General features: G+C 44.2%; 1 protein-coding gene across 1 annotated transcript; it reads right to left on the reverse strand.

The window, feature by feature from the left end:
• Positions 1-902: 902 nt before the first annotated feature.
• Positions 903-15,564, reverse strand: LOC145395010 (sialin-like). Its single transcript, XM_080268755.1, has 12 exons — positions 15,516-15,564; positions 14,391-14,543; positions 13,539-13,594; positions 13,119-13,196; positions 12,706-12,861; positions 10,564-10,651; positions 8,747-8,903; positions 6,083-6,299; positions 5,172-5,304; positions 3,401-3,556; positions 2,701-2,786; positions 903-1,136 (listed from the first exon to the last, which is right to left on the reverse strand). Exons 1-12 carry the CDS (start codon positions 15,550-15,552, stop codon positions 903-905), a joined length of 1,551 nt encoding a protein of 516 aa, XP_080124881.1. The 5' UTR covers positions 15,553-15,564.
• Between the last annotated feature and the right edge of the window lie 459 nt (positions 15,565-16,023).

The raw sequence follows: 16,023 nt of genomic DNA on the forward strand, positions 1-16,023 counted from the left end.
CCATGGTGGTACCTCCTGGGATGATGGGAACCATACACCTGCTGCCTTTTGTGGGCTAACTGGTGCTACATCTTGCCCAAGGGTGACCCGGGGCTATGGAGGGCAAGGGCGCCCATCTTCCCTGAGCTGGGCACATGTTCCGGCAGCACAGCCCAACAAACCAAAGGTAATTATGGTAAGGCATTGCTGATACAGAAAAATAATAATGAGATGAACATGAGGAATGCAGAAGTCTGAAGAGAGTTGTTAAGATGGTGTACAAGTGACATTGTGATGAATTGTAGGGATTATCTTAGGAATGTTGTAGGAGTCAGTATGCAGCTTATTTATTTAGCTACCTTTTAAAGGTACAGTTCTCAAATCCTTTATAGTTTTAGAGTGCAGGTTATAATATACAAGACAAAAACTCTGTCTTTCTCTGCAGCTTTAACTGTCTTTTCTGTCCTGGTCACTGTTATTAACTCGCCAGTATGATGACGCCATTTCACTGTTCCTAGCTATCAGATGATTTTATTGTTTGGTATTGATGGAGTAAAGAAGGTGACATCACCCTACCAGTCTGAAAAATAACACAAACTGAGTAAAATGATACAATAAAAAAAATCATCATCGTAGTCAATTATTTTTTCCACCAAAATCACATCCTTTCCTGAGATTTGACATTCCTCTCTCGTGCTAAGGGTTGCTGATGGTGGTGGTGATGGCTTTGGCGGAGACTCTTGCCATTTCCCTCATGTTCCCCTCCAGATCCTGTTGGGTTGGTGTGGTGGAAAAACTTGTTACTTCACTTCTGTATTGCTTTGATTCATCTGGGCTGGTGATGCTAAGATTCGTTACTGCTCCTTTACGTTCCCCCTGCTCGTCTGGACAGGTAAATAGTACTGTTGTGGTGGCGAAATGTGTTACTTGTCTTCCGTGTTACGGTGGAGAGGCGTTAACTGTTCCTTCATGTTCTCCTCCGTCTCATCCGGGTTGTTGGTGGTGATCATGGTGGTGGCTGCGGGGTCTGTGGTTTCCTCGGGGTGGTAGTTCCAGGGCTGTACGGTGCCTGAGGCGAAGGCCAGGAAGAAGAGCACCGTCAGGACATTCGTGGGCACGCACACCCAGAACACCTTCTTCCACTGGTCCAGGGTTTGCTGCACACACACACACACATACATCAGTATCATTTTAAACACACACACACATACACACACACACACACACACACACACACAAGAAGATGCAGTTATAAACGTAGATTGTTACTGTTTGAGCCCAAGTTCATCTGGATCTGAACCCACTGAACTGCCGCCTGAAGCAACCTCCCTCGTGCGGTTCACCATGCTCTTTTTGTTGGGTACAGGAAGTAAAGAGCCATCCTGTTATGTCAGTTCCCCTCTACGCATTGTGGTGTCCCCCTCCAGTATCATAAATATAGATTACAAAAACAAAACATCTTAACATCTTCTGTCAGATACATTTTTTCTTTGTCTGTACACTGGCCAAGACGTGTTCTTTAGAAATTAATCAGGTCTAGCACTTGATCAGATAAGGGATAATACACTGAGACTAAAATCGTTCTTCACTAAATAGATGTGAAAGAGGGAGATGAAAGCATTAGTACAGCAAGTAAAAGACAAGAGAACAGTGAAGCAGACTGTTATTACCTTCACTAACCGGATAATCAGTAATCAGTGTAACCTTATTTACCTTTTACCTGTTATTACCATCATTAACTGGATAATGAGTAATCAGTGTAACCTTATTTACCAATTACCTGTTATTACCTTCACTAACCGGATAATCAGTAATCAGTGTAACCTTATTTACCAATTACCTGTTATTACCATCATTAACTGGATAATCAGTAATCAGTGTAACCTTATTTACCAATTACCTGTTATTACCTTCACTAACCGGATAATCAGTAATCAGTGTAACCTTATTTACCAGTTACCTGTTATTACTTTCACTAACTGGATAATCAGTAATCAGTGTAACCTTATTTACCAATTACCTGTTATTACCTTCACTAACCGGATAATCAGTAATCAGTGTAACCTCTTATTTACCAATTACCTGTTTTATCTTCACTAACAGGATAATCAGTAATCAGTGTAACCTCTTATTTACCAGGATGAGATGAAGGGATGGAGTGGAGAGGTATATGACAGAGGGGGGTGTGAGCTGGGAGCAGGGCAGTCAATGGCAGGGGACAGGGCGACATGGAGGCGATTTGTTTATGGCCACCCCTTATGGGATTAATGCGTTTGGCAATAGATAGACAGACAGACCAAGATAAAACTCTTCACACCCAGTAGATGAGCAGCCCATGATATCTGAAGCCTGAGCTAAACTTGGCATTCTGTTTTTTTCGCATAACTTGTTCTGAAGACTGATACCGCAGAGGGAAAGAAAGGATTAAATTACTGGCGCTCGTTTTATCTGTGAGACTCGGGTATGAAATGGGCTCTGTCTGTCTTTCTCATTGCTGATGACTACCTGTAATGTGGTATGCAGTCTAATCATATTTTATACTCAAAGGTGCTCCATACATGAGACTTAAAATTTGGGGATGACGACTCCCGTGCGGTCAAATAGAGAGAGAGAGAGAGAGAGAGAGAGAAATTATATTCACTGCCGCAGTAGAAGTGAGTGTGTGATGTAATGTGATAAGGCACACGCCCCACAAGCAGGTATGACCCCCCCGAGCCCTACCTGTCCGTCAGTGATGATGCCCATCACCACCGGTGCGATGAAGGCCATGATGCTGAAGGCGGTGTTGGTGAGGCCGAACACCGTCCCTGTAGGAGGCTACATGAGTTTTTTTTTTTTTTTTTTTTACGAGTATGAGCCTTTTATCTGATTTTTATGTTTTCTAACTGAACCCCACAAATCCAGCGTCGGTGGTGGTGCTGTGGATCCTGTCTGACACTTGCTCTGGTCCTTCATCTTTTTCTGCCACTGAACTACCTGATATAAGCTCTAAAATGACGAAGTTCAGGGACAGGTTAAGGAGCAACAGCTAATAATTCTTTCATCTTAACCTGGCCCATATTCTCATACTTTGTATCTTGTTTCACGTAGCTCAATGACAGCTAAAGACAACACTGCAACTCAGCATCTTTTCCATCAGACTTCTTGAACGGCATCATATTATATTGTTAGCTGCTAGTCTGATCTTACCACTCAGCATTCAAGATGGAGAGATGGGAATTTTAGGCCAAGTTAAAGTGAAACGAGTAATCTTCCTAATCCCAAGAGAATGAGGCCTCTAGTGACGGCAACATGGCAATTTAGGGCCATGTTAGAATGAAAAGCAGATAGTAACCCTCCTAACCCCATGGAAATTGGCCAGGATAATATGAAAAGGGTAAAGCAATTTTCCTAGCCCCAGGATACGACGATTCTGGGTTACCTGCGAAGTTTGGGGTGATGTCCGTAATGTTGACGAGGTGGGCACTGCTGACGGCGCCGTTGAAGAAGAGGGCGATGCAGAAGATGGCGATGGTGGCCCTCCAGTCACACCCGACTTGGATCAGCACCACCATCAACGCTGCCGGCACTATCATGCCTGCAACACAACATGCAACACCATCACTAACACTGTTGCAATACATCTCAACAGCACCACCATCACCACTGCTGCAACACAACACAACAGCATCACTATCAACACCGTCGGCACCGACATGGCTGCAGCACAACACAGCATGCAGCACCTTCATTAACAATGCTGCAAGACATCTCACTATGAACCACCATCAACACCACCGGCACTAATATGGCTGCAACACAACACGACATGCAACACCATAACACTGCTACAATGCAACTCAACATGCATCATCGTCAACACTGCCGCCACAAACATGGGAGCAATACAACACAACACACACCATCACCAACACTACCAGCACTAACAAGGCGATATACGATTCAACACACATCACCGCCATCACCGCAGGTATTAACATGGCTGCAACACAACACAACAAGTAGCATCATCAACAATGCTGCAAAACAACAGAATGAGGCTGTAACAACTCACCACGCACCACCATCAACACTGCCGGCACTAACACAACATACCATGCACCACCATCAATACAACACAACACGCAACACCATCAACACTGGAATGGAACCCGTATCTTGTCAAACAGCAGATCATTTCTCAGACTACTTGATATTTCCCGAATGGTATCAAAAACTCGCCAGCGTAAAAATTTCAAGATGGCTACTAAGAAAAAAAGTGAAATTGTTAAAACTGCAATGATAAAAGAAAAAAAAAAATCTTCCTAGATAAGCATGTCTCCAGGTGCAGCTGTCAAACACTATCTTTGTCTCTGTTTGCCCAGCTGCAAAATAAAGGACCTGGGTGTAACATCGACTGCTGCATGTCGCATTTTAAGGGACGACTGAGGCTTAGAAATTAATCACCTATCTTAAGGACCCTCATCAATCAATGGGCATTAAGTTGAAACATTCTTGTGCCGTAGTACTTGTCGTTGCCCCAAGCTCATCCTGAATGTGAACCCGGTGGACTGCGGGCTGAAGTTACCCTCTTTTCTCCACTCCATCCTTCGTCTTTCAGGGGGCGGGTAGGAGGTACGGGACGTTTGCATAGTTATTCAGCAGAGCCACCTAGTTATACCTGCTCCACCACGTAAAGGCGTCCCACTCCAGCACTCTCTCTCTCTCTCTCAACACACACACACACACACATATAAGTATATATATATATATATATATATATATATATATATATATATATATATATATATATATATATATATATATATATATATATATATATATATATATATATATATATATATATATATATATATCAATCAATCAATCATTTCCTGTGGCACCCTCGGGGATGCATAGGGCCTGAAAGACGAAGGATGGAGTGGAGAAAAGAGGGTAACTTCAGCCCGCAGTCCACCGGGTTCACATTCAGGATGAGCTTGGGGCAACGACAAGTACTACGGCACAAGATATATATATATATATATATATATATATATATATATATATATATATACCCAGACGTCTTAATCCTGTCAGGGGTAGCCACAGTCTCACTGTCTCCACGTCACCCTGTCCCCCGCAATTTGGCTGCCTTTCCTCCAACTCAACACAAATACTAAAACTGTCAACCCTACATCGCTGCCACTCACCAATAACGCTGAAGACTCTGCGTGTGTTGAGGATAGAGAGATGTCCCTTTGCCATCACCCAGCTGGCCAGGGAGGACATGACAACTGCCCCAACGTATCGGCAGAGGAAGGGCAGAGCTGAGATGGCTCCGTTCTGGCCACAAGGAGATATTAGTCCTGTTATAGTGGATATTGACAGATATTTCCATACCGGCTGGACTGGTGTGATTTGTATTGTAGACAGACAGATATGTAGATAGATTGACAGCTAGGAAGGTAGGCAGGCAGGTAGGTAGGTCAGTAAGTAGGTAGGTAGGTAGGTAGGGAGAGAGAGAGAGAGAGAGAGAGAGAGAGAGAGAGAGAGAGAGAGAGAGAGAGAGAGAGAGAGAGAGAGAGAGAGAGAGAGAGAGAGAGAGAGAGATGGAATGAATGGTAATATGAAGCCCACGGCACAAAAGCGTAGGGAAGGATACTCTGACATTATGAATGAAATGAGAATCGTTCGTGAACACAACCCTGGCAGGACATTATCAGCGAACTTTTGCTCATCACAGTACAGTCGTGGTCAGAAACTCCTTTACCTGTCTGGGATGTCAAATTAATTGAGATTCAAATTATCACTGATTACTTACAACCATCATTAACCCCTTCAGTACAGGGTGTTTCTTGAGTTAAATAAAATCTTTGTGGAGTAACAATCCATCCATCATCCATTACTTTTTTTCCCCCATCAGGAGCGTAGGAATCCGAGGTTAGGTTGCTCGGTCCCAGTATTTATAGCGAGGATGACCAGCCTCCCTATTCCCTGAGTGGCATCATGTGCACACTAAATTCCAGCCACCTCTCTGACACAGACCCTTACAGGCTCAGTCCGTAGGTAACAAGAACACAAAATAAACATCAAAAGCCTGAAGAGATCAGTGAATTGCAACCTCTCTGATGGAGAAGCCGAGGATGTTTTTCATGAAAGTCGGGAGCTGGCTGAAGAAGAATACGAAGCCCCATGAGGGTCCCACGTCGCAGACGATGATGGCCCACACAGGCAGACTTGTGAGTATGCGTCGCCAGGGCACCCGAGGCGTCCCCATCCTGCTGGTGCCGGAGGTCCTGATGGCGGACTCTATGTACTGAAGCTCCTCAGGGCTGATCCTGGAAAATGATCGACATCGTCATCCTCATCATCATGACGACGCTGATGATAATAATGATGGAGATGATAATGATGATAATAGAGATGATAATGGCAACGATGATAATGATGATAATAATTGTGATGATAATGATGATGAGAATAACAATGACGACGACGATGATGATGACGACGATGATGATGATGATGGAAAATGTGAGTGCATTTAAGTAACTGGGTAGTGTGACGAGTAAGAATGGAAGTTTAGAATAGGGGTCGGGCAACAGGGGTAAATTACCCCAAAGGAGGTAAATCTAAAATTTTTGGAGGTAATGCGTGCGGTATGAGAGGAAATGCATACGGTATAATTATAGTACTACTGATTCTTCACATAAATGATGTAAGTTTTAATGAACAAGATGTAAAACGATGTATCATGTATCATATCTGTTGCTTAGCCGCCGTAGTATTGACACATGTGTACACTTAATTGGCTGGTTTTTGTTTACTCTGACGTCTGGGGGTAATTTCCTTTTACTCAAATAAACTTTTGGGTAATACCCTAAAAATCTTCCCCGACCCCTGGTTTAGAGGATGCAGTGCTTGGAAGGGTACAACAGGGAAGAAAGGTTGCTGGTTCTTTGAAAGCATAAGAAATAGGGAAGTGAGCATGGAAGTAAAAAAGTCACTGCACGACAGGATAGTGATACCTACTCTAACATGTGGAAGCAAAGTTCGGACCTTGTTGAAAGAACACAAGTTAAGAGTGAGAGCAGTGGAAATGAGTTATTTGAGAAGAACATGTGGAGTTACATGGAGAGACAGACTGACAAATGAGAAAGTGAAAGAACGTTGTGGTGTCAGTTGGATGTGATAGATAGACTTAGGAGAAATACACTGAGGTGGTTTGGCCATGTGGGGAGGATGGAGAGCGAGAGTCTAACGTGGAGGGTGAATGTGAGTGAGGTGGAGGGGGTGGGGGAGGGGGAGACAGAGGATGTAGGGATGAAGTGGAGCGGTATGTGAGAGAGGGGTGTGTGAAGTGGTGGAAGGGCAACGAAATGGTGGGGGACAGTGCGACATGGAGGTGATATGCTTGTGGCCACCCCTCACGGGATTAAGGCCTCTGGCTATAGAAGGACAAGCTGATAGGCAACGATGGTCAGCTCTAAGCGGACCAAGCTTTTTCAGCGAACGGAAGTCATTTCTATGTGGAGGTTCTCCTGTGCAACATTCCATCCAAGAACAATGGCCAGGGTTTAATCTTTGGAGTCTTAGCATTTCGCCGAGCAAGGCAGTAATTTTTAGTGCTTTCATTTTTCTGCACTTGATGACCTTTGACCCCTGACCTGGCGGATATAAGTCAAGCATGTACGAAGCACACTTATAAAACTCATTAACGTTTATATGCATGCAAAGTTTCATTCAATTCCATCCTCTTACTGTGAAGCTAGAAAACTTAAAATTCGCGGATTGACCCACCAAAGGTATGACTTCTAGATGGCGCTGCCAGTGACTAGAAGTGAGTGTCGACACTGAATGTCACTGCTGTATGGAGGTACTCTAATGCAACATTCCACCCAAGAATCATGGCCCTGGCATAATAATCCTTAAAGCCTGAGCATTCTGCGCGAGAACAGTCGTGATTTTAGCTATTTTCACCGTTTTCGCATTTGATGACCCTAGACCCCTGACCTGGTCAATGTAGCACATAAGTGTACAAAAGAAAGTTGCAGTACTAGTCAGTGTCTATAAGCATGCAAACTTTCATTCAATTCCACTGAGCCACTGGGGAGCAGCGTTGCCACTCGAACACTAGAGGAGAGGGTACAAATGGATGACACACTTCCAATAGGGAATGACCTCAAGATTGCGCCTAAAGAAGTCAGAGCTTTGTTCGCCCATTAGTAATGCTTCTACAGCTCGAAACGTAAAAGTACGAAAAACAGCGGGTTTTCGGCAGTTGTTAGGCAACGAGTAGTTACCTAGCAACCAAAACCATGCGAACACAGCTAGGTCACAGACTGGTCATTGTGTCCAAGTTTGGTTGGAATCTGGTAATTCAGAAGGGTAGAAGTGCCTCGCACAATTAAACAATTATGAATGAAAGTAAACGTGACTAATAATAAGGGCAGGATGGAGCTGGCCAACAGACAGATAAATGATGATGATAATAATGGGGATGATAATAATGATGATGATAATGATAACGATGATAATGACAATGATAATGGGAATGATAATGGTGATGACCATGATGGTAATAATAATGGTGATGATTTACGATGAAAATGACGACGACGACGACGATGATGATAAAGTAGATGAGACTTATGACAAGGATGATGATAATGGTGACGATGATGATGATGATGATAGAGATGATTACAGCGACAACAGCGATGAAAATAATAAAGAATTCGGTGCAGCTGCTGCTGCTAACACCTACCCTATCACCTAACACTACCTAGGGTGCTGAGCCGGGGTGCTGTGCATGAAGAGGGCCCACACGACACACCACACCACAGACAACGCCCCGGAGATGTAGAAGGCGGCGGCCCATCCCAGAGCGTCCACTATCAGGCCCATCAGAGGCAGAGTTATGGCCGTACCCAGTGTTGAACCTGACATAAAAAATAATAAATAAATAAATACATAAACACGTAAACAGAAATAAAATCATAAAAATATGTTAATGCTTCTATTCTGAAGTGGGTGTGATTGGAGGCGTTAAGAGAAATCCTTTGAGATGGTTTGGGCATGTGGAAAGAATGGACTGATTACACTAACAATACTGTGGCAGCGTAACAAGAGGTCATTGCCGTGGAGAGAATGGAGACTGAGAGACTGACTAGAGTGTATGTGAGTGAGGTGGAGGGAAAGAGAGGGAGGCAGATATACAAGATGAGGTGGAGTGAAGAGGCATGTGAGAGAGGGGTGTGTGTGAGTTCGAGAGATGGCATCCAAATGGCAGTGGACAGGGTGACGTGGAGGTGATCTGTTTCTGGACATCCTTTAGAGGATTAAGGCGTATGACAATTCAAAGAAGACAGAGAGACAGTTAAATAGACAGACAGATAAATAGACATCAGTCAATCCTTTCCTGCCCCACCAGGAGTGTAGGGTCCGGGGATAGGGTTCTCAGTCCTGACATTTAAGGTGTGGGTGACCAGCCTCGTACATCCCTGAGTGGCATTATGTGAGCAATAAACCCCAAAACTCTCTTGGATGCAAACCCCTACGGACCCATCCAGCTGGAGAGCCTTCACCCACTAGGCCACCAGGCGTCCGTACATATTAGAGACTAGAAAAAAAAGTTATTAGAGTCATATCTTAGAGGCTTGTCGAAAAGTCACAGTTAAACACACACACACACACACACACACACACACACACACACACACACACACACACACACACACACTAAAACTTAGATGCTTAATGCAGAAGTCCAAGGAAAAACAAACATGCGAGAGAGTGAAACAGGGACATGTAACAGAGTGAAGCAGAGAGTGAAGCAGGGACACGTAACAGAGTGAAGCAGGGACACGTGACAGAGTGAAGCAGAGAGTGAAGCAGGGACACGTGACAGAGTGAAGCAGGGACATGTAACAGAGTGAAGCAGAGAGTGAAGCAGGGACACGTGACAGAGTGAAGCAGGGACATGTAACAGAGTGAAGCAGAGAGTGAAGCAGGGACACGTGACAGAGTGAAGCAGGGACATGTATCAGATTGAAGCAGAGAATGAAGTAGAGAGTGAAGCAGGGACACGTGAGAGTGAAGCAAGGACATGCAACAGTGAAGCAGGGACATGCAACAGTGAAGCAGGGACATGTAACAGATTGAAGCAGAGAATGAAGTAGAGAGTGAAGCAGGGACACGTGAGAGTGAAGCAAGGACATGCAACAGTGAAGCAGGGACATATAACGGTGAAGCAGGGACATGTAACAGTGATGCAGGGACATGTAACAGTGATGCAGGGACATGTAACAGTGATGCAGGGACATGTAACAGTGAAGCAGGGACATGTGACTGTGATGCAGGGACATGTAACAGTGATGCAGGGACATGTAACAGTGATGCAGGGACATGTAACAGTGTAGTAGAGGGGGAACATGCACCAGAGTGGAACAAGGACATGTAAAATAGTACACATATACCAGAGTGAAGCAGGGACATGTATCAGAGTGAAACAAGTACATGTAACAGAGGCATGTACCAAACTGCACATGTAACAGGGTGAAGCAGACATGAAACAGAGTAAAACGAGGTCAAGAGGGTTACCGAAGACGACGTATGCGATGAAGCGAGGTCGTTCCACGGGCGGGATCCACTGGGCCAAACAGACATACATACTGGGCCACGACACAGCCTAAGTACCAGAACACACCCAGTTACCAGTTACCGGTTACAGGTTACCAGTTACCAGTGTCACTACTATAAGGCAATACATTCAACCAATACCTTCACGCGTTAGCAGGGGCGCCTTCACGCTGTGGCACCGATATGAATGGCGGATCTATTGCCTCCATGTCCCTTAACCCCATCCCCATACCCCGAGAGGACGGTGGACTGCAGGAGATGGAAAACTTCAGCCTGCAGTCAACCGGGTTCGCATCCAGAAGGCAGTAACATAACCTACACTCCTTTTACTCTAACTTGGCCCAGATTTTCGTCCTGTAGCAGTTTATGTCACCCATGTGTTAAAATATGAATACAATGGCTCTACATCCTTTCCATACCGCTTCTTCGAGACTAGCATGATATAATAATGTTAATCTCATGATTTAACTCAGTATTAAAGATGAAGTGATGGAAATTTTACGCCCGGACAGTAATTATTTATATTAATATAAGTGTAATACATTTCCTTACTGTATTTGCTCTATCGATGTTAAACCTGTAATACTGCACCTCTTACTGATTGTTTTAAAAATGAGAAAGACATCAGTACACAAAAATTATTCCCAAACATCAAGCCTGACTAAACGAGTGAGAGAGCAGACATCTTATTTAGCGTATCACCGCACCGTAGACTTCGTAGCTCCTTTTTGTCAGTGATTTATTAAAGTATATCACGTGTTAGTATTCACTGATATGTTATTATTACCGGCTTAATATGGAAATAGTTTCCCTCAGTAATAAATGGCAGGATACTGAAGTGTAACGTGTAAATAAATTGCTCTGGAGGAAGTGTTGCGAGATCTGCAGAGTCGTTTGTTATTCGACCTTCATGGCAACGATACAGGCAACGTACACCCGGCAATACACTTCCTCCACGTCCTTCTTTACTATCCTTGTCTTTTTCTAGTCGTCTAGTCACTCTTGTACGAGCTACTGGCCTATTGCAATAATCCTCTCATGTTCTTATAATTTAATCTGCGTATAATTATTGAATTTAAAATTACTACCTACAGTATTATATCTTTACATTTAATAGACGTCATATTCTGTTCATTTCGTAGTTTATCTATACCCTTCGTTATAATTCGTCCAGCCTACCATACGCTACCATTCTTCCATACTTTATACATAATTCCCACCTTGTATGTAAACACCGGTAATTTTCTTGGTAGTATCAGCGATATCTGCGTTACCTACCCAGGTTTACTGATGTTAAAGATATACTGTTACTTCAAACTTACGATACACCACCGTAAATTACTCTCTTAGGATAACTCTCTGCCTTGGTTGACCTGCTCACATCCAGTAATTATGTATACCTACCTAACTTCACTCGAAATTGTACACAGATTGGTGCCCAGGTCAACGGGGTAAATAAAACCATTGAATTTAACAGAGCTAATCACAAATGTAATTAAGAGCTTTGGGTCACCAATGAAATACGACAGGGCAATAACTACTCTGGTTAGTGGTTATCACAAACTACTCCTACACAGGCGCCAGAATTTGTGTGAAGGCTTGTCATTACCTATCAGTGAAGGCCTTTATTTCCTCTCTCACTCTTTATACATAATTACCTATTAGTCTAGCTCACTCCCTCTGTCTTGTGGCTGCATCTGGCTAAATCTGTCCAGCATTGTCTAACAGATATATGTAAGTATTAAATTTCATGTATTTCTAGAGTATAATTCTCTCCACTTATTATATCCCTATACCCCTAACCTTTTTAATGTCTGCTTTAAATGAACTGTGACCTCATGGTGGACTCACGGAAAAGTCGAGGGTGGTGAGAAATGCAAAACACTCATTTTTAGAATGTATACTATATTTTCCTACCCTAACCCCACAGCCCAACCAGCATTTCGCTTCATCCCAGCAATTCGTTAGTTCACAACATTCGTTTCTTTACCCTACTATTACGATTCCTTGGCGGGACGGAAGGCACACAGTCAATAGACATGTTTGTCATAACATAAATACGTCTGTGTAGGTGGTACAATGAAGTCGAGGGGAAGGACTAACCTGACAGAGGCCCTGCAACACCCTGAGTGCGATAAGGGCCCCGTAGTGGAGTCTGGCAGCCGCCGGAGACAGCAGGTTGCTCACGCCCCCCGCCAGGATGGAACCACCAAACACCCACTTCACACCATACATCTCCGCCAGCCGACCACCCACCACCTGCAACACACACACACACACACACACACACACACACACACACACACACACACACACACACACACACACACACACATTCACAATCCATCCACACAAGCACTGTTATGAAGATTATTGTACATAAATATTAACATTATATGCAATTGCAGTTACTGGTACTCATGACCACATTTATATCCAAGAGACATTTTGTCCTGACTTGTTGTCACAGTTCCTTAAGAGTGAAACGAGAGGACTTGCTGTGGACCTGACGTGACCTGCGTCAGAGCATATCCGTAGCTGAAGCTGCCCAGCACCAGACCCTGGATAATCTCACTCCAGTCGAACTCTCCCTGCTGCAACACCCGTTACAATAGCCGACCAATGACAGCACCGAAGGACAGGGAGAGAGTCAATGAACAGTTAACAATGGCTGGAACTAATGACTGGGACAAGCAGCACTGTCAACAGAAAGGAAATCACATAGAATGATACACCAGCCCTCATTAAATTAGCAACAGATTCCGAATACGTGAAAAATGGTTTGCACAGCCATATATATATATATATATATATGTGTGTGTGTGTGTGTGTGTGTGTGTGTGTGTGTGTGTGTGTGTGCTAAACATCAAGAGAAGCAAGTTTGGTGGTGCTGTTATGTGATGGTTAATGTGTAATGTAGCTGGTGGCAGTGTCACCTGAAGGGCTCCTGTGGTGGTGGTGGTGTCCGACTGGTTCTCACCCACATCGCCACCTGCAACACAACAGTACACACCATTACATTAGTACAGCCGAGGGGGTCAGTGTGTGTGTGTGTGTGTGTGTGTGTGTGTGTGTGTGTGTGTGTGTGTGTGTGTGTGTGTAAAATGCCATAGTCTGTACCTAAATGTAGGGATGATTACATATGCTCTGATTTCAGAAATATTTCGGAGGAGCAGTATTTATTAAAAAGTTATAACGTCCTGCTGTGAATGCTGTTTATTGTCATTGTTCTGTTTTATTATTGACAGTTTAGCCGTAACGTAAACACAACTTTAACCTAAACCCGAGCTGGTGAGGACTAAATGAGCTACCCTCTCTATGAGAACAATATTGTCGCAGAAAGTGTGGGTGGTTCAGGCTTAAACTGGCTACCTGTAATAGTGACAGTAGGATTAGCCTAGGCTACCTGTAATGTTGTGGCAGTAGGCCTAACCTGGCTACCTTTAATAGTGACAATAGGCCTAGCCTAGGCTACCTGTGATAGTGGCAATAGGCCTAGCTTAGGCTACCTGTAATGTTGTGGCAGTAGGCCTAGCTTAGGCTACCTGTAATGTTTTGGCAGTAGGCCTAGCCTGGCTATCTGTAATAGTGACAGTAGGCCTAGCCTAGGTTACCTGTAATGTTGTGGCAGTAGGCCTAGCCTGGCTATCTGCAGTAGTGACAGTAGGCCTAGCCTGGCTACCTGTAATGTTGTGGCAGTAGGCCAAGCCTAGGCTACCTGTAATGTTGTGGTAGTAGGCCTAGCCTAGGCTACCTGTAATAGTGACAGTAGGCCTAGCCTAGGCTACCTGTAATGTTGTGGCAGTAGGAGTGGGTGGCATCGGATGTGTTGCGTCCAACCATGGCAACGATGATGACGGACAGATTGATTCGCACCATGTACAGGTTGATGAACCCCAGCCACGCCATGGCGCCCAGAGCCACCCTGGCTGGCAACCAGCCTGTTGGTATTAGATGTTGTTAATACTCTACCCCAGTTTACCCACCCCCACCCCCACAGGTTGACTCGCACCAGGAACAGGTTGATGAACCCCAGCCACGCCATGGAGCCCAGGACTACCCGAGCTGGCACCCATCCTGTGGAGTTAATACGCGTATCATATTAGTGGCACCCTCACACACACACACACACACACACACACACACACACACGTATGTTACACTGTGCCATCCTAATAAGAGAATAAGGACACTGAAACATTGGCTGTCAGTACCGAAAACATCACCCCGATAATACCACAACTCTAACACAACATTCACTTCACACAACAATAATACTATCACGGAAAATATCAGTACATCACTATAAACCGATTTAATACATTTTATCAGGCAGAACAAATTTCCTCCTTCCTGAATGCAGCCTTTCGTGCGCTTAGACTGGCTGACAGGGACCTTGAAAATAATTTTCAGTATAATGTACTAACACCAAGAGGTCGATGAGAACGTTTCAGAAATGAGATCCTCAAGACATTGAAAATCATATTTCTAGTGATATTTTCCTCATCTACGTTAATTCTATGGTACACTATCATGGGATATTAATTTTTTTATGTGTCTGCAAATCATATTTGCTGTATACTGTAGGAGAAGTTGTAAAAAATATCTGGAATATCCTTTATAAAAAATCATAAACATTCATATTGATATTAAGAGAAAATCTAATTTTAATGCTTTTAAGTCTGACTGAACTTGAGCATCATCATTTCCTTCTGAGCAGTGTCAAATGGTTTTACTGAGGTGAGGTGTGACCTGCCATCCTCCAGAGGTTATAGTACCCTGACCTTACCCTCCCTCACTCCATCCCACTCCGTCCCCACTCGTCTCATCACTCATGGTGTGTGTGTGTGTGTGTGTGTGTGTGTGTGTGTGTGTGTGTGTGTGTGTGTGTGTGTGTGTGTGTGTGAACTCACCTGTTATTCTTTTAATGAAGGTGTTGACTGCTTCCATCGCTGCAGGATGAAGGTGAAGTCAGGTGGTGTAATCGAAATCACCGTCACCTCCACACCACTACCAGTTTCGTAAACACACACTGGTCCTGGATGACGTCAGAGAGATCCTGTAGGGGAGAATGTCACTGATACGTATATCTTTCATCTAGCAAGTGAAGCTGTAATTGTTGCTCTACCCCCATCTGCCTGGCCGATCAGACCCATCGACCACAACAAGCAGATACCTTCCTGTGGCAGACGGAGCCTCGCTAAGGTGTTAACAGGGTCTTTCCGTTTGGCGAGGTGCTGGGAAAAAGGAGGAGGCATACTGTAGCTCCCAAGAGGATGAGCTGTGTATAGGAGATATGTATGAGTAGTAGACTCAGCCCTGACTTTGAGTACTTGGTAAATATGAATGACTTCCCTGCCTGGGAGTGTTGTGCATGGTCAGTTCCGGGGCCTTGGCCCCACGTTATTTCCACGGTAGGCC

This window comes from Coenobita brevimanus, chromosome 29, assembly GCF_032717465.1.
Source record: "Coenobita brevimanus isolate Jiangsu-jjx chromosome 29, ASM3271746v2, whole genome shotgun sequence".
NCBI lineage: Eukaryota > Metazoa > Arthropoda > Malacostraca > Decapoda > Coenobitidae > Coenobita > Coenobita brevimanus.